The 20,000-nt window shown below is 41.5% G+C and overlaps 1 protein-coding gene across 2 annotated transcripts in view; it reads left to right on the forward strand.

Annotated features, from left to right (window-relative positions):
* Positions 1-20,000, forward strand: part of LOC138027641 (mucin-like protein) — a 68,892-nt gene that overhangs the window by 14,705 nt on the left and 34,187 nt on the right. The window contains exons 4-18 of one of the 2 annotated variants that reach the window (XM_068875198.1): positions 8,236-8,630; positions 8,768-8,853; positions 9,015-9,202; positions 9,866-10,036; positions 10,939-11,369; positions 11,507-11,592; positions 11,754-11,941; positions 12,605-12,775; positions 13,673-14,103; positions 14,241-14,326; positions 14,488-14,675; positions 15,320-15,490; positions 16,741-16,911; positions 18,285-18,455; positions 19,561-19,731. In XM_068875198.1, coding sequence (XP_068731299.1) covers positions 8,236-8,630; positions 8,768-8,853; positions 9,015-9,202; positions 9,866-10,036; positions 10,939-11,369; positions 11,507-11,592; positions 11,754-11,941; positions 12,605-12,775; positions 13,673-14,103; positions 14,241-14,326; positions 14,488-14,675; positions 15,320-15,490; positions 16,741-16,911; positions 18,285-18,455; positions 19,561-19,731 — 3,105 coding nt within the window. The remainder of the gene's footprint in view (positions 1-8,235; positions 8,631-8,767; positions 8,854-9,014; positions 9,203-9,865; positions 10,037-10,938; positions 11,370-11,506; positions 11,593-11,753; positions 11,942-12,604; positions 12,776-13,672; positions 14,104-14,240; positions 14,327-14,487; positions 14,676-15,319; positions 15,491-16,740; positions 16,912-18,284; positions 18,456-19,560; positions 19,732-20,000) is intronic. The other variant, XM_068875199.1, reaches the window with a different exon arrangement.

Raw genomic sequence — 20,000 nt, forward strand, 5'->3', positions numbered from 1 at the left:
ATTCCGCAGTGTAACATCTGTCCTGCAACTTGTGACGCAACGGTTTGCGGCACCAGCCAATAAAAATGTTTCTTTAACCTCACGTGATCATCGAAACGAGACAAGTTGCATGAAAGGTTGCTCAGTGTAACACCCGTAAAACTACGGTCAACACTAATTTCCATCCCTCGAACTGACATTGGACATTTCGTAACAATTACACGACGCAATATCCTATGTTAATATTGACAAGCTTACCGCTCTAAAAAGAATGAAAACAGGCAGAATTACAGCTTTAGTTCAACAAGAAATAGCGTTTCTAAGCTATGCCGCGCTGATCTACAGTATTTAGGTCTAAAAACCCTGTTGAAGACGGTTAACTTTCAATCGAGCCGGTTTCAACTCTTTGCCTCGCCAATTCTGAATCTTCTCAGCTTGTTTAAAATCTTTGTTTCGTTGAAGTAGATTTGAAGTCTAAAGTAGACTGCACGTCGTATAAGTTGAATAAAAAGAAATCTCAGTTTGAGGGATGGAAAGAAGTGATGACCTAAAACTACTTGTTTTGTATTGTGAGAATGTTCGTAGAAATGGCGTTGCGAGACACATTGAACAAAAAATTTGCACAGTGTAACAGCGCCTTTAAACTAAGCCACATTTTCTTACCCATATGAAATTAGATTGAAGCGACCTATGTTATCTTGGCTGCTTTGATCCGCTCAGGTCTGGTCTCTTCTTTCTCTTCCGTCCCGAGGGTACCACCTTTTGTCCTGAAGAAAAACTTAAAACCAGAGAAAACAATGTTTTCAATCGGATTTGTTTCGTTATGGATTTCATTATAGCTTAATTTCACTTTCAAATTTCCCGAGCTACGCCATCTTGAATGATTGTGACGTGTTAAGGTTGCCCCCGATTGTTCTGACAAAAATAGTTTTTGGACGATAACTTTTCGGAAAATATAACTCAATCCTACTCTCTGCAATGGTTTCCACAACGTTTTTGGTTGTTGTAAGGCGTATTAAATTGGGCAATGTCTCTTGCATCTTGTCTCGCCACGGCCTTGCGAGACTGCTCGAAAACTTGGACAGTATAACAGCGCCATAAATAGACAGGAGCAATCAACAGCGCTAGGCTTTCGTATGATGCATAAGGATGCACCGACGAAGGGCTGACAAGATTCATCGACAACAGGTCGATGAACTCCAAGATTAACATTTGCTTAGATATTTTCAGTTAAAGTGAAAAACACGCATAGGTAAGGCCAGGTTTGAAGTGTACTAATGTTATGCGTTGCTAAAAATGCAATACTACGAAATGGAATCTCCAATCTGTATGAAGATATGCAAAGATAACTACTAGCTACTACTCATAAGTGGTGAGTGAAGATGCATTGCAAAATTGCAGATTCTTTTAGGTTTTGTTGAATTTTAAACTAAGAAAATCGTTGTAAGATGATGTTGATGGCTCAAGACTCAACACCCATGGCGACAGTGTTTTGGAAAATTCAAACTATTGAGGAGATCGCAAGCTTCGTCCTAAGGAGACCTTCATAGTAATATAAGCAAACAAAATAAAGTGTTTTGCGCAAACCGTCTCTAGACGAAGTGGAACCAGGCTTTTACCAAGTTCATTGGAAAAGCCAGCCCTCGAAAAATAGTGACAGAAGGCAAATTTGAAAAACACAATTATACCGGTACTTTGCTTGGAATGATTTGAGATATATTACTCCAAAATCTGCGCATCCTCTCATTGAGGAAGTCGAAGATTGAACGACAAGAAGTATTCTCTACTTGCACAAATCCCATAATACACCTCTTTTACCCCCAAAGCATTTGCGTAGGCATTGTTTTAGATTTCTCTTGGGACATCTTCATGTCCCAGTAGAAATTGCAAACAATGATTATGCAAAATTTTGGAGGGCAAAAGCGGTGTATTATGGGATTTGTGCAAGTAGAGAATTTACACTTTTATTTCACTCAATCGTGTTACCCCTTCGCCGCTATGTTGGTGGACGAAACCAAAAGATCTGACATTAGCTCCTTTCGTTCGTCCACTAGTAATTGTATATTACGTCATTGTTAGCTGTGTCTCTATAGATTGGTTGTAAAAAATATTCCGGCAAAAATAGCTTATGGCCCGGGCAGACGTCTTCAAAATTTCAACAGTAACCGTCCGATTTTCAGCTTGAAAGATGTTGAACGATGTTGACTGCTGGGGTAGGCAAACTGTTTCAACATCGATTCAACTTCGATTCAACATGTTTCAACACTGTTAAAGGGGGGGGGGGGGGAGGGAGGGGGCAAACTATTTCAATATCGCTGTTCAACAAAATCGAACGGATGTTAAAGCCGTTTGACCTGGCCTTGAGGAGAGCCTTGCACGAGTCCTTTGCCACAAACATATATCATTATCTCGTGTTATTTATTTATTGTCATCATTTTTAAGCTGATATTTGTTTGAATAAATATTAGTTACAGGTTATTTAAGAGAATTAATTGGAATGTCTTCCAATTTCCTAACACACTTACAAATAATCAAGTTTACGTGTTGGGCAGGAACCATCTTACAATATTTGATTTGCACGAAACGATCTTTCTGTGGAAATATACACTTGGTTACATTTAATTATTCCACGCAAACAAACTTGGGCTTTGTTCTTGTTGCTATGTATGGTGTTTGTTTGTCTGCAAACTAGCGTTGCTTTGCGGTTTAGTGAGTAGTTTTACAAGCAGAAACTTACACCACTTATTCAGGAATAGTTTGTTTTTATTTGATAGAGCGTTTGTTTTAAAAATAGCCAGAGTATTTATTCCCGATCGTCTGGGGAAAAACCCCTCTCGTGGCCATGGCAAGAGACCCAGTTTTCGGCAAGGCGCTCTCTTTCCTTTTTGCTGTTTCCCTTTTCTCCTTTCGAATCGATTCTCAAGACACATTCTTATTAACCTCGTTTTCTCAGTAAATATTAACTGTCGTTAAATGAAGGCACCATATAGATCTTTATATGGCTCCGGGGCCATGTGAATGTAGGTGGATAATATAACACGTGTTGGTAGCCTGCCTTCTAACTTTCTGTCATTAGTTATTTAATTATTCTCATCCCCAGACTAATTATAATTATTCCCAACCCCACATTAAAGATAACCTTATAGAACCCTTTGTTGTTTGTTCCGATCAAGTAGGATTTTTACAATCGTGTCAAAACCAATTTCGAGTAGCATCTCTTGTTAAAGCCCTTTTACAAGGACAATTTCATTTCGCAAAGTTGTTTTGACCAATGTGATAGATATTGCATACTTGATATTAGTTGTTACCTGAAATAAGGAAATACCTTTTTTTCAAATAGGTTGCACAGCATTTGTTTTCTTCCCAACTTTTTTCTTCTCTAGAGATTTGCCGTGAGAAAATCCGACAGTCTAAGTTTTCCTCAACAAATCAACTGCAGCGAAAAATGCTAACCAAATGAATGGATCACATGATCTAGGAATCTGATTTTAGGCAGCAAACAGTTACCTCAACAGAAACTATCAAGCGAATATTAAAGTATTCAGTGATTGTTGAAAGATCCAAATCATTTGTTACCCTGGTGACAATCAAACCTTATATATCCTTGAATGTCATGCGAAAAATTCTGAATGGCACTTGTATCGCAACAAAACCTTGGAATTTCAAGAGCACCATTACCAACTACTTTTTAGGCCAAGATCTGGTTTTCACAATAGTTTAAAGGACTGGGACAACGTTACAGTTCGACCCCCGGAGGGAATCAAAGGAAATAGAGTTTTTGCTTCCTTCGAATATTAATCGGTTAGCTATGCCTCGTGATAAGTGGATCGATGTCGTGATCCTGTTCTCACTGGTTTTCCAAAAGTCTATCGGTAAGTAGTTTTATGCTGTTGAAGAGTTCGAAGCTTTTATGTTCTCCATGAATTGAATACAGCTCGTAGAGGTCACTGTAGTGATAATTTCTTGGTCTGAGAAGTTAAAGATCTTTCAGTCAAAATTGAAACTTCCATTGCTTAATTATTGCTTGCTTATTGTCTTTCGCATTTATCGTTAAAAAGTTGAAGGCGAATACAGTTTATGCAATTCAACTTTTGTTCATCGGCCGATACACTTGATTTAAGTTTCGTAGGGCGGGGTTGTACTTAGATTCATGATGAGAATACCCCTTGTTACAGAATTGCAGGAAGCCAGGGTAGCCAACTGTTTTATTTGCCTCCCCTCAATGTAAGAAGGATTCCTATCCTGCCATATCATCCGTGGGCTGACTGCTCCGATCATTTTTCTCCTGGCGCTGCTTCAGGCAGTTAAAAACAAAAAGAGTGACTTTTATTTTGACTAGGCACAATAGTCACATGCAAGATGGTCATTCTCTTCTCTCCGGGCTCGCCAGCCTTCACTGCGCTCGCACGTACAAGCGACAACAATTAGTTAAACACCTGGCCCCAGTTGTTCAAAAGGTGGCTAACGCTATCCACCAGATAAATCACTATCCACTAGACAGTGATTTATCCGGCGGATAACGCTATCCATCGTTTGAACAACTGGGGCTTGGTTTCCCAGTTTCACTTCCTTAGCAAAAGCGAGTGCGATATTGGAGCATATCCTGAAATGAAAGTACGCGTCCCTAGTCAAATAAAGACCGTTTCGTCTCCCTCTTCATTGATTGCTCCCCTCCCCCCCCCGCCAATTAAGCTGGGGAAAGAGTTTTCGTGCAACCCATTCCGGGACTAGTTGGATCACAGGGTGACCAAACACCTAACAGTTTCTAGGCTTTGATGTACTATATCAAACATGAGAAGGAGTGTTTCATCGGATATCCAAACACCGAGAAGCGAGTTGAAAAACGAGGCCGAAGGCCGAGTTTTTTAACCGATTTCGAGGTGGTTGGATATCTGATGAAACACTCTTTCGAGTGTTTGATATTGCTTCTCAAAGGAATCAGTATTTTAAGAGATATTTGGGATCAAAGTTGGCGAAATTTTATGCTAATTAAGACCACATATCCAAACGTCCTTCACGGTAGTGATTTCTTTTGTTTTTGGCTTATGAATTATTAATGAGTTTGAGAAGGTGAGAGGCAGCCTGAGGGATAGCGCATATCTCGTGCAGAGGCAAAGGCCTTCATATTAGTGGCCGTTTTGTTTTTTCATTTACATCGCTCAATCTTGTCATCTTTGAGTACTGTGACTAGATTCCTTACTGCCAATTTCAAGAGTTTAATATCGGAGCCAGTCAGTTGTTTTTCTGTTTGGGTCTGGTACATTTCGTTCAAAATAGACTAATTAAGCCTGGTTTCCATATGATGTGCAACGGTCCGCGAAACGATCGGTAACTGTCTGCATGGGTCTTACCGTAGATGATGGACATCGTAGGCAAATGCTTCCATTCAATTTTGAATGATGGTCGGAAAAGTAGTTCACCTTTCCCGGTCATCCAGACCGTGTGCCGTTGATCGCCGCAGATGCCAGGGACAAATGTTTCCATATGTCAGCAACGTGGCGCAGAGCTCAGTATCGGCGATCATGTCGCAGACCGATCGCAGACCGTTGCGGATCATATGGAAACCAGGCTTAAGTTGCAAATTTTCAAACGACAGTAAAAAATGTCCGCGGCCTGATAACTGCAGGTTGGGAAATTTCTCCCCTGTGAGCTTACGTGTATGTAGTGATAAATGCATGGAGCGCACTTGTTCGTGCAAAGATTTTGGTGCATTTACATTTACTATATTTGCCTTTGGCTTAAATTATTGCATCATTTCCATTATGATCACAATTTTGGTAAAACTGAACCTGTGTGACAATTTTTTTTTTACGTCTAAAGCATTTGTTCCTTCGCTCGGTTACAATCTTTGACGACGTCATTTGCAACGTTAGAACTCTACACGTTCTATTATTTAATTAAGTCTATTATCATGTAATTTTGAGAGGTTTACTTGTTGGGCTGTTCCAATGTGGTCGCTTGCCTTGGCTTATTACAGTCGAAAGGATAACTCTTTCAGTAGCTCAGTGCAAAGTCTTTAAAGAAGTCATTTGATTTCACCATTTCCTCATTTGCAAAGAAATAAAGTTAGAACTATTCTTTCGGTTACGTAATATTGTGCCACTTGCAATATAGGAAACATTAGAATCATTCAAAAAGAGAAACGAAATCTTGCATCTACTCGTGGGGCTGTTGAACTGTGGTTGTTAGACTTGGATAATTACGATGCAAAGGAAAACAATTAGATCGAAATTAGATACCTCATAAAGAGACCATTTCACGCTCTTGAATACATTATGGGTAATCAGGACAACATGGCGGGAAATTCAAAGGTTTGCATGGAAATTCAAAGCAAACTAAACTGTATATGATTCTACTTTATAGACTTTCGCCTCCATAAACCAAACAAATAAGTTCAAGATCACAACTGAGATTAACTGAACTTGGTATCTATTCTTTGGAATTCTGAATATTGCTTTTTTTTTCTGTCTCCATACATTTTCTGTAATATTACAGGAAATAGATGGCAGAAACATTTTGTTTAATAAAATAATTATACAGTGGCCATTCTCTCCAACTTTATTCTGCTGCACCTTTGAGCGCATATCTTCTGTTTTGGAAAACAAAAAACCCCAAAATTGAATACTTTTTATAGTTTTAAACATCCGCACAAACCCTTAAATTTCTCTCCATCTTGCCCTGATTACCTATGAAGCACTCAAGAGCGTGCACTCGTCTATTCCCTTGAGGAAACGATGTACCCTGAAGTCCACGCAGTGAAATGCAAGATGATATCGATAAGCGCCACTTAGCGTCCCCAAACACTGTTCTTAATAGTTGAGAAAATGCGTCATTATCAAAATGGCTTTCACAGAAATAGAAACCTGCGTTTCAAGTCAATTCCCATTCATACATAGGTTTTGCTGGTGTTACTCTATGGTTTCATTCTCGTTCTCTATTTGGATGTAATTTACAAGGCCAAGCTGGTTTTCTCGTCTTCATTCATATGGCATTAGCAGGGTCAAGCGGATGAAATGACAGTCTGGGATTCGCATAGTACTGACACTGTTTCGCTTTGACGATGAAGTCTTCATTTTTCGATTTCCAGCCAGTGGCACAGGGTGAATTTACCTGCTTGATTCCCTCTCCTTTTCTTATTTCGAATGTAATTAATTGAATCAATCATTTGTTCCTTTCATTTTCAGGGTACTTTCTTGGTCGCGCCAGTTTTCTAATTCGATTTTTGCTATTTCTGTAGGAACAGCTTTGTTGCTTTCAATTATTCTCGGTTTCACATGCAATACAATCAGAAACCCATAAGGGTTGAAACGTGTAACGCGCGTTCACAGCTTCCGAATATTCAGTGCTAAGTACCATATTTGGAAACCCCTCGCTCCAGTTAATTTCGCGCGAGAACATTGGTGGTATTGTGTCACGGTGTTCTTGCGAACTGATTGGTTGAATGTTTCTCTCTTGTTGTTCCAAATATGGTACTTAGCAAATTGAATATTCAGAAGCTTGTTTCCCAGCACACAAGGGGCCGTTACACGTTTCAACCCTTATGGGTACCTGATACAATACAATACATACTTAATTGACCGCTCCCCATATAGGCTTTTCAGGGCCAATGATACACAATCAACGAAACGACGAAACAGAACAACAGCAACAACTGTTAAGAATCCCAACTGGCCGGAGGCAAACCAGTTGGCTATTTACAAGTGCACCTGGAAAGTTGAACCAGGGGCTACCAGGATCAAATTCAATGAGTGGTCAGAGCGGGTCTTGAACCCGGAATATCCCTATCTAAAGGCAAGCCCCCTAACCACTGGGCCACGCTGCCTCACATGACGTCACGACCGCCATGTTGGTGTCCCCTAACTAACAAAAAAAACCTTAAATAACAATGACCACAACCAGGTTTTCTGAGCTCGCGAGACTGAGCACCCCCCAGCAAACCATTGCTTTAACGAAAACCGCTTGTCAGCAACCTGATTCTGGTCATTACTGTCCAAGGTCTTCCAACTAACAAATGACTTCTTTGTGTCCAATGTTGTTGTCACGACCGATGGCCCAAAATCGGAATAAAAATATTTTTTTAGGTTGAAAAACGGTGGATATGCCAGAAAAAAGTTGGAAAACATTATTGTGCATTGTCTAAAGTGTAAATAAAAAATGTTTATTTTTTTGCCTTCAGTTCCTCTTTAAGTTTTTATTTAATTAAACTTGTTACTGGTATAGCAAATACTGACACTTTTAACGTCACATTTTCTCTAGGGACAACTGCCCCACCAGGGACCACAGACATACCAGGGACCACAGCACCAGCAGGCACCACAGCTCCACCAGGGACCACAGCTCCAGCAGGCACCACAGCTCCACCAGGCACAACAGCTCCACCAGGGACCACAGCACCACCAGGGACCACAGCTCCACCAGGCACCACAGCTCCACCAGGCACCACAGCTCCACCAGGGACCACAGCTCCACCAGGGACCACAACAGCTCCGGGGACCACAGCACCACCAGGGACAACTGCTCCACCAGGGACAACTGCTCCACCACAACCAACGACTTCTTCGCTACCGTGCGGTGTTGTTCGTCGAGATCCATCCCCAGAAGACAACGTAAACGCCTTAAATTTTACTCTTTCAAGTTTCACAATTACAGAGGTTTGTCTTCAATGCCCTTTGCTGTTAAATCAAATGTAAATATTATACATCAGGGCGAAGGGGAAAATAAGGCCCGAACAAATTAAGAGTTGTCGTTGTTGTCGAAAATTTTGATTGAAATTAATCTGATTTTTCAGTGGTGCCGAAGGGAACAGGACTTTAAACAAGTGCTGGTCGAATATGTCACTGAACGCTGCTTCATAAGTGGGTCTTGTGGCGTTGAGTAAGTTGGTTTTGATCACCTAATAAATCATCTTTGGTTGTTGTTTTAATCGAGTCGCTTGATTGTCAATTGATTCAACAGTAAACTTTGGTTTTGCCTCACTCAAACATCTGTCCCTCGTCGTTTCAGCGCGCTAACGCTATCTTTATTCATTGTTTCAGGTCAGGACAGCCTGAGGTGTTCATTTTTCCACAGTTTCCAAAGGTGAACAGTCCATTGCAAGTTAAGTTCTACGTTCGCTTGGTGGTCAATGTGACCTCGTCGGTTGTCGTGGAAAGGACTGTCCTAACGAGCGTTTTAGACTCCGTGTTGCAAAATTTAACCTCTGAATTTGGTGTAGGATTTTCAGGTAAGCCGAGGTGGTACCTGATGAAAAATTCCTATTTCAAGTTGCTGTTGTTTACGTCGTTTCCTGTTTTCACTGCCGTCTGATGATAATTTGTGCTTCTTTAGGACCTCACTGTACAATTTTTGTGAACGCTACGTTAAATTTGACTCTTGCGGCCCATTCATCAACTATCGTAAGACCTTGCCACTTTTGTCCCAAGTTTGCGATGTAAGCAATAATCAAAGTTAAAACGATTTAAAAGTGACCACAACGAATTCTTTTCCACGGTAGTCAGCGACCAGGGCTGACCTTAACGTGGATATGAGCAACTCGGCTTATATTTGTTTTCAAAGCATAAAACTCTGTAGTTGTTTAGCTTTTTCTTTTCTTAAAAAGATGTGGAAAGACTGGGTTTTCGGAAGAAGCAGATTGGCGTATCAATTACAACTCAGTCGAACGGGGAAAAATCCGATAGCTCCCGAGCAAGTTCTACTCCTGTTCGGGAACGCTCGGACTTTTTCCGAGTACCTCCAATCCGTTACTGAGAAATAAATCTCTGTATTCACTAACCGGGCCGATAATTGTCTTCTCGGGCTCAGAAAGAGTTCGGCACTTTCGTGAAACGGACTCAAGGTATAAAATTACATACATTATCAGCATAGCAACGATCTCGTTCGTTTCTAGTTGATGGCGGCTTCACAGAGTGGAGTGCATTTGGACCGTGCAGCACCTCTTGTGGGCCTGGTATTCAGGTTAAATCTCGCAGCTGCACCAATCCTCCTCCGATCAACAATGGTTCGGATTGCGTGGGACCTAGAGAAGAATCAAGGGCTTGTAACAATGGACCCTGTCCAGGTAAAGCCTCACGAAAAGCATCTTTTTATGAAAAAACAAAAAGAAAAAAATTAGTCATTACTGTCTAAGGTCTTCCAACTAACAAACAGCTTCTTTGTTCCCTTTGTTGTTGTCCCGACCCAATCTTCCTCTATTTTCACGCAGACGTTTTCTTGGAAAAACATGGCTGGTGGTCACGTGAGCTAAAACAACAAATAATAACGTTCAACACTGAGTATGATTTAAGCTTACAGCATCACATTGAAACACCGGTTATCTGCCATGATTGTTGATAACTTAAATACTGGGGGTTGCTGTGTTTCACGGATCACCATTTTGTGGAACTGAAGTTGAAAGGAGACGTGAAGGCCAAAATGAGCAATTTTTTCAACATTGTTTTTGAAAAGCCTAAAGTGAATTGTGTGTGGTTATTTCTTCTCTTTTTCTGTTTTTTGCGGGCTCAAAAACGAAATCAGTACCCTGCTGTGACGTATGATATGGGAAACAGAGATTTCTTAATCAAGAGAAACAAGTGCTGCTATGGATATTTTCTTCGTTGTTTTGCTGTTTTTTCGCGGACGCAATATTCACGACAAACATCAGTCAAAAACACTGCTTCCTTATATGGGGCGCTCTCGCATGTCTTCCCCATATCATACGTCATAAGCTGCAAAAATAACGCTGACTTCTCCATTCAATGCAATGCTGATGGCCCAAACTCGGAATTAAAACATTTTTTTAGGTTGAAAAACGGCGGATATGCCAGAAAAAAAGTTGGAAAACATTATTGTGCGTATTCTAAAGTGTAAATAAAAAATGTTTATTTTTTTGCCTTTAGTTCCCCTTTAAGTTTTTATTTAATTAAACTTGTTACTAGTATAGCAAATCATGTACTGACACTTGTAACGTCACATTTTCTCTAGGGACAACTGCCCCACCAGGGACCACAGACATACCAGGGACCACAGCACCAGCAGGCACCACAGCTTCACCAGGCACCACAGCTCCACCAGGGACCACAGCTCCACCAGGCACCACAGCTCCACCAGGGACCACAGCTCCACCAGGGACCACAGCTCCACCAGGGACAACAGCTCCACCAGGGACCACAGCTCCATCAGAGACGACAGCTCTACCAGGGACCACAGCTTTACCAGGGCCCACAGTTCTACCAGGGAACACAGCACCACCAGGAACAACAGCTCCACCAGGGACAACAGCACCACCAGGGACCACAGCACCACCACAACCAACGACTTCTTCGCTACCGTGCGGTGTTGTTCGTCGAGATCCATCCCCAGAAGACAACGTAAACGCCTTAAATTTTACTCTTTCAAGTTTCACAATTACAGAGGTTTGTCTTCGATGCCCTTTGCTGTTAAATCAAATGTAAATATTTTACCTCAGGGCGAAGGGGAAAATAAGGCCCGAACAATTTAAGAGTTGTCGTCGTTGTCGAAAATTTTGATCGAAATCAATCTGATTTTTCAGTGGTGCCGAAGGGAACAGGACTTTAAACAAGTGCTGGTCGAATATGTCACTGAACGCTGCTTCGTAAGTGGGTCTTGTGGCGTTGAGTAAGTTGGTTTTGATCACCTAATAAATCATCTTTGGTTGTTGTTTTAATCGAGTCGCTTGATTGTCAATTGACTCAACAGTAAACTTTGGTTTTGCCTCACTCAAACATCTGTCCCTCGTCGTTTCAGCGCGCTAACGCTATCTTTATTCATTGTTTCAGGTCAGGACAGCCTGAGGTGTTCATTTTTCCACAGTTTCCAAAGGTGAACAGTCCATTGCAAGTTAAGTTCTACGTTCGCTTGGTGGTCAATGTGACCTCGTCGGTTGTCGTGGAAAGGACTGTCCTAACGAGCGTTTTAGACTCCGTGTTGCAAAATTTAACATCTGAATTTGGTGTAGGATTTTCAGGTAAGCCGAGATGGTACCTGATGTAAAATTCCTATTTCAAGTTGCTGTTTTTTACGTCGTTTCCTGTTTTCACTGCCGTCTGATGATAATTTGTGCTTCTTTAGGACCTCAGTGTACAATTTCTGTGAACGCTACGTTAAATTTGACTCTTGCGGCCCATTCATCAACTATCGTAAGACCTTGCCACTTTTGTCCCAAGTTTGCGATGTAAGCAATAATCAAAGTTAAAACGATTTAAAAGTGACCACAACGAATTCTTTTCCATGGTAGTCAGCGACCAGGGCTGACGTTAACGTGGATATGAGCAACTCGGCTTATATTTGTTTTCAAAGCATAAAACTCTGTAGTTATTTAGCTTTTTCTTTTCTTAAAAAGATGTGGAAAGACTGAGTTTTCGGAAGAAGCACATTGGCGTATCAATTACAACTCGGGCGAACGGGGAAAAATCCGATAGCTCCCGAGCAAGTTCTACTCCTGTTCGGGAACGCTCGGACTTTTTCCGAGTACCTCCAATCCGTTACTGAGAAATAAATCTCTGTATTCACTAACCGGGCCGATAATTGTCTTCTCGGGCTCAGAAAGAGTTCGGCACTTTCGTGAAACGGACTCAAGGTATAAAATTACATACATTATCAGCATAGCAACGATCTCGTTCGTTTCTAGTTGATGGCGGCTTCACAGAGTGGAGTGCATTTGGACCGTGCAGCACCTCTTGTGGGCCTGGTATTCAGGTTAAATCTCGCAGCTGCACCAATCCTCCTCCGATCAACAATGGTTCGGATTGCGTGGGACCTAGAGAAGAATCAAGGGCTTGTAACAATGGACCCTGTCCAGGTAAAGCCTCACGAAAAGCATCTTTTTATGAAAAAACAAAAAGAAAAAAATTAGTCATTACTGTCTAAGGTCTTCCAACTAACAAACAGCTTCTTTGTTCCCTTTGTTGTTGTCCCGACCCAATCTTCCTCTATTTTCACGCAGACGTTTTGTTGGAAAAACGTGGCTGGTGGTCACGTGAGCGAAAACAACAAATAATAACGTTCAACACTGAGTATGATTTGAGCTTACAGCATCACATTGAAACACCGGTTATCTGCCATGATTGTTGATAACTTAAATACTGGGGGTTGCTGTGTTTCACGGATCACCATTTTGTGGAAGTGAAGTTTAAAGGAGAAGTGAAGGCCAAAATCAGCAATTTTTTCAACATTGTTTTTGAAAAGCCTAAAGTGAATTGTGTGTGGTTATTTCTTCTCTTTTTCTGTTTTTTGCGGGCTCAAAAACTAAATCAGCACCCTGCTGTGACGGATGATTTGGGGAACAGAGATTTCTTAATCAAGAGAAACAAGTGCTGCTATGGATATTTTCTTCGTTGTTTTGCTGTTTTTTCGCGGACGCAATATTCACGACAAACATCAGTCAAAACCACTGCTTCCTTATATGGGGCGCTCTCGCATGTCTTCCCCATATCATACGTCCTAAGCTGCAAAAATAACGCTGACTTCTCCATTCAATGCAATGCTGATGGCCCAAAATCGGAAAAAAAACATTTTTTTAGGCTGAAAAACGGCGGATATGCCAGAATAAAAGTTGGAAAACATTATTGTGCGTATTCTAAAGTGTAAATAAAAAATGTTTATTTTTTTGCCTTCAGTTCCCCTTTAAGTTTTTATTTAATTAAACTTGTTACTGGTATAGCAAATACTGACACTTTTAACGTCACATTTTCTCTAGGGACAACTGCCCCACCAGGGACCACAGACATACCAGGGACCACAGCACCAGCAGGCACCACAGCTCCACCAGGGACCACAGCTCCAGCAGGCACCACAGCTCCACCAGGCACAACAGCTCCACCAGGCACCACAGCTCCACCAGGGACAACAGCTCCACCAGGGACCACAGCTCCATCACAGACGACAGCTCTACCAGAGACCACAGCTTTACCAGGGCCCACAGTTCTACCAGGGAACACAGCACCACCAGGAACAACAGCTCCACCAGGGACAACAGCTCCACCAGGGACAACAGCGCCACCAGGGACCACAGCACCACCACAACCAACGACTTCTTCGCTACCGTGCGGTGTTGTTCGTCGAGATCCATCCCCAGAAGACAACGTAAACGCCTTAAATTTTACTCTTTCAAGTTTCACAATTACAGAGGTTTGTCTTCAATGCCCTTTGCTGTTAAATCAAATGTAAATATTTTACCTCAGGGCGAAGGGGAAAATAAGGCCCGATCAATTTAAGAGTTGTCGTCGTTGTCGAAAATTTTGATTGAAATCAATCTGATTTTTCAGTGGTGCCGAAGGGAACAGGACTTTAAACAAGTGCTGGTCGAATCTGTCACTGAACGCTGCTTCGTAAGTGGGTCTTGTGGCGTTGAGTAAGTTGGTTTTGATCACCTAATAAATCATCTTTGGTTGTTGTTTTAATCGAGTCGCTTGATTGTCAATTGACTCAACAGTAAACTTTGGTTTTGCCTCACTCAAACATCTGTCCCTCGTCGTTTCAGCGCACTAACGCTATCTTTATTCATTGCTTCAGGTCAGGACAGCCTGAGGTGTTCATTTTTCCAGGGTTTCCAAAGGTGAACAGTCCATTGCAAGTTAAGTTCTACGTTCGCTTGGTGGTCAATGTGACCTCGTCGGTTGTCGTGGAAAGGACTGTCCTAACGAGCGTTTTAGACTCCGTGTTGCAAAATTTAACCTCTGAATTTGGTGTAGGATTTTCAGGTAAGCCGAGGTGGTACCTGATGAAAAATTCCTATTTCAAGTTGTTGTTTTTTACGTCGTTTCCTGTTTTCACTGCCGTCTGATGATAATTTGTGTTTCTTTAGGACCTTACTGTACAATTTTTGTGAACGCTACGTTAAATTTGACTCTTGCCGGCCCATTCATCAACTATCGTAAGACCTTGCCACGTTTGGCCCTAGTTTGCGATTTAAGCAATAATCAGAGTTAAAACGATTTAAAAGTGACCACAACGAATTCTTTTCCGCGGTAGTCAGCGACCAGGGCTGACGTTAACGTGGATATGAGCAACTTGGCTTATATTTGTTTTCAAAGCATAAAACTCTGTAGTTATTTAGCTTTTTCTTTTCGTAAAAAGATGTGGAAAGACTGGGTTTTCAATAACAACTCGGGAGAACGGGCAAAATTCCGATAGCTCCCGAATAAGTTCTACTCCTGTTCGGGAACACTCGGACTTTTTCCGAGTACCTCCAATCCGTTAGTGAGAAATAAGTCTCTTCATTCACTAACCGGGCCGATAATTGTCTTCTCGGGCTCAGAAAGAGTTCGGCACTTTCGTGAAACGGACTCAAGGTATAATTTACATACATTATCAGCATAGCAAAGGTCTCATCGTTCGTTTCTAGTTGATGGCGGCTTCACAGAGTGGAGTGCATTTGGACCGTGCAGCACCTCTTGTGGGCCTGGTATTCAGGTTAAATCTCGCAGCTGCACCAATCCTCCTCCGATCAACAATGGTTCCGATTGCGTGGGACCTAGAGAAGAATCAAGGGCTTGTAACAATGGACCCTGTCCAGGTAAAGTCTCACGAAAAGCATCTTTTTATGGAAAAACAAAAAGAAAAAATTTTAAAAAGGCTGAGTAAAAGCGTGCTCAAAACGGTTAGGAAAAGAGTATTCTGTTTCATCCATTTGCAAAAGTCAAGCTTTTCAAGAGGAGGGATCAAAAGAGTACAGAAAAAGAAACGGAAGGCCTACTTTCCCTCCCTCCCCAATATGGCCTAATATTTTGGTTAATTTTCATTTTAAAAATAGATGTGTGCAGAGATGGCACACTGGTGAGAGCACTTGCCTCCCACCAATGTGGCCTGTGTTCGATTACGAGATTCGGCGTCACATTTGGGTTGAGTTTGTTGGTTCTCTACTCTCCTCAAAAACCAACATTCAACTTAATTGTTGATTTCAGTTTATAGTGTCCCCAATTAGCGCTCCAGCGCTAGAACGACTAGACATTTGAATAAAGTTCCGTTACGTTCGTTCGGCGCGTCACAGATTTTTTGTAAATGAACGCTTTAGTGAAGTCTACATAACTTATATCAACAGAGAATGCTGGAAGTGAACACATCCACCATAAATTGGACTCTTCCAATGACGATTTTTTAAAAATCTAAATTTAGCCCGTGGTCTTTATGCGCCGCTATTTAAAGGAAGACTCGTGATTGGTTAGTTGTGGCTGCGCGACCATGGGCACGATACCAAAATAACTTTCACAGCATGGCGCGAAGCTTAAAATAGATAGAAGAAAAACTTTTATGGGACATGGGGATGTGTTCTCTCTTGCTTATATCTAGTTTCGTTCGCGAAACTCCTGAAATCTTAACACCGTAAAAAGAAAGTTTTGGCTTTTTTTGCCCGAGTTTTCTGCGCGCATTCGCAGGAATTTAAATTTAATAAAAAGACGTTAACTATCATAAAAAAAGCTTCTTGCAGTCATTTTTGCCCGTTTTAAGCTAGTGGGGAAGTCGTGGATACTTCCCTGTTTTGAACGACATTTTGCTTTGCAAAAAGGTTTGTATGCATGTAACCTTATGACAGGAAAAGACTCGTGTCTCTTACTAGCTCAGGTATGGGTCACTGAAGTGACAAGTAACATCCAATCCGATTGGAAAAGATTTCCTCGCATCAGTCTCCATTTTATGCTCTATCACGAATATGGTCTATCCCGAAGACAAAAAGATATATTTCCGCTGAAAGACTTTTTCCAATATCAAACTGCATTTAAAGTAAGATGACGTAATGTCTCGTTTTCGTCTTAATTTCAATATTAGTTGATGGCAACTTTACTGAATGGGAGATTTGGAGTGGTTGCCCTGTGACGTGCGGAACTGGAGTCCAAACGCGTTATAGAAGCTGCACCAGTCCTCCACCGTCCAACGGTGGTGAAGACTGTAGTGGAGATCGGTTTGAGACGAAGGCGTGCGAGGAACCGGGTTGTGCAGGTAACAGTTACCAGATGATTTGGTGATGTAATTTGGAGGACTGGAGAGAAAAATGTTAACGCCGTATCCTACAACCTCGCGCGACCTTAGGTTTAGTTTTCAAATTTCCTGCAGTATTTCCATCGCCAAAACTCAACAGATCATTCCGTGTCTCCCACATTTCCTGTTACTGAATGAACATTCAAGTGGAAACCGCCGAGATCTAACCTCGCCTCTGCCATGTTGAATACGGAAATAAAATTCAAAGGCCGCGCGCGGTTGTGGGATACAGCGTTAAGATTGTTCTCCCCAGTACTTCGAATTACGTCACGAGATCACCTGGTAGTCTTTAAAACAAAAATATTTTTAATACAGAAATGAAGTACCCTGATAAAGTAAAAGTGTGTTGTAAGTGAATCATAAATGAAAGCTGGTTTGTGAGTTGGTCGGTGAAAAGTGATGTTATTGGTAGTAGGAGGCCTTTAAGCGGAGGCAAGGTGGCGTAGTGGTTAGCACGCCGGTCTTCTGATTCCAAGGGTCGCTTGTTCGAGGCCCTAGCTCTGCTATCGTGTTGTTTCCTTAAACAAGAGATCCAGGTGTATAAATGAGTACCGGCGATGGACTAGCATCCGATCCTGTCGGAAATGCCTCCTGTTTATCGAATGTTGCCCGACTAAATCACAGGTCACACACAAAAGAAATTTATACAGATCTTTATAAAGCCACTCCTGCTCTCGTTGCGACAAAAAAAAGACAAAATCACTGACCGCACGCAACTTAACTGTCAATCAAAAAAAACTCGGATCCAGTCTCCGACAGATCCAGAGGGGAGTAATAATTCTCCCGGTTGCTTCATGCTTTGACGAAACCGGGATAAGCTCCGGCCGTGTGGGTCCTAGTTGGCTCGCGTGCGACTTTACCTTTTACCTATTGGTATTGGGTCAGAGTTACGGCCAGTAGATCAAACAGACGTGCTTTGTCGGTGGATCTTAAGTTTATGATCCAAACCCTTATGTTAATGGTTATCTGTCACCAAAAACACTCAAAGTTAGATAGTTGCTTCGTCTATCGTCATGAAAAGTAATCAATACTGTTGCAAGTAGTAGCTGACAGGGGGTTATGAATTTGCGATAAAGTTTGTGCTCGGTGTTAGAAAGAAAAAGGGTGAGGAAAATTCTCCTGTCTAAATAAAAATAAAAAAAATTACACGGTGGCTTGAAGATGTAAATTTAATTTCATTGTGCTAAAAACAATATTTTACCAACTCGCTGCGCTCGTTCGTAAAATGTTGTTTTTACCACTCGAAATAAAATTCATATCTTCGCGCCGCCGTTTAATATCCTCTATCTATTTAAGCTTGCTGATTATATTTATTTCGTTATGGTCTTTTTCAGTCGATGGTAACTATACAGAATGGGGTCCTTGGTCGCCTTGTAGTAAAACGTGTGAAAACGGAACTCAGATACGTTCTCGTAACTGCAGTAACCCCCCTCCGGCTTTTGGCGGAAACGATTGCATCGGACCTGCAAACGAAACTCGAGAATGCACTGATGGGCCTTGTCCAGGTGGGCGGCACTTTTTGATGGTTTTCATGTTTTAGATGGTTTTTCATGCAATACGGGCTGAATATGCGGGAAAAGCAGATCTTAACAAGTGAAAGAAAATTGGGGGTAACCACGCATTTTTCGAAGATAATTAATCAACAATATTTGTAAAAAACTTTAAAATACAAAGCAATGTATGGCGTTCTTTTCCAAATGGAAGCTTAATTATCTCTGTAAAATGCGTGGTTACCCCCAATTTTCTTTTTGGATACCAAGAGCACTTGCTAGGTTTTGCTTTCTCTACATAGTATTGAACCGCGCAAAAATATCCCTGGATTAATAAATACCACCCATACGAAATCAGAGAATCTCGAGATGCGCACAACGTATGCGCAATAACAATAGTAGGTACCGTCCTTAATTCAGCTTTTCCGTTTTTGTCTCTGAGCCAATCAACGGCACAACGTCTTCGTTTACGTCATACATGGATAAAGTAAACTAGGGAAACCAAGAAGGGCAGGAATCTATAAATTACCAGCCACCCGTTGCTCGAAAGTCCCGAAACTTTCCGGGTGCCACAATTCCACAATTGGGAATCGCTCTAAAAGTAAAGTGTTTAGAAAGCATTGCGCCTCTCGCGTGCCGTGTGATTATTGCGCGCGCACTCGCAGACATTTTAAATTTACAAAAGGACGTGCGCGACTTTTTTGCTGACGTCTTGTTTTTTTGGCTTTTGGTTGGTTGCAGTTTTGTTCTTGGGAGATATTTTATCGCTATTCCGACAGATTAAATTTGCTTGTTGTTTGTGGTTGTCGATTATCGAGTTTACCATAATCATGATTACCGTTTCCCGCCTTGGAATCACTAAGATCTTTTCGAGGCCGATATCTTCATCCATTTTTGATTTTTTGATATAGGTGAAATTTGTTACAGCTGTCACAATAATGTAATTACATAACTCTCTATTTAAGAAGTACTGGGGCACCTCGAGCACTGATCAACCAATTAAAGAGCTTGATTCCGAGCACGTGGTTATATCCCCATTTATGTGGTTTTTTTTTGGCACTATGCGAGTGTCTACGAATTTTGTTTGGAAAATGAATATTTTTTTTTGTTGTCTTTTCAGTTAATGGAAACTTCACCGAGTGGGGGCCCTGGGGACCATGCAGTAAGACGTGTGGGAATGAAACCGAGACTCGTCAGCGAAACTGTACCAATCCCCCACCGGCATTTGGTGGTAGTGACTGCATTGGGCCGAGCATAGAATCACGACAATGCTTTGCAGAATTCTGTTCAGGTAACAAACATCAAGAACGGGACTTCATGGAAAGTATTTATTAACAAACGACTAATCATTTGATTGCTTGCCGTTTGAAGTAAGCGTTCAATGAGAAAAAAAAAAGCAACGGCAATGAGAATTCCGAAAAAGATATTAAGTGAAATCAGGAGCGCATCAAGGGGACCCTCTATCTCCACTAATTGCTCGAGTCAACCCTTTCCCGAGTAAATTTAGTGCAGTTTAGGAACAGTTTTCACGCAAATAGTACCATGTTTCCCTTGACGCTG

Source organism: Montipora capricornis, chromosome 12 (assembly GCF_036669925.1).
Source record: "Montipora capricornis isolate CH-2021 chromosome 12, ASM3666992v2, whole genome shotgun sequence".
NCBI lineage: Eukaryota > Metazoa > Cnidaria > Anthozoa > Scleractinia > Acroporidae > Montipora > Montipora capricornis.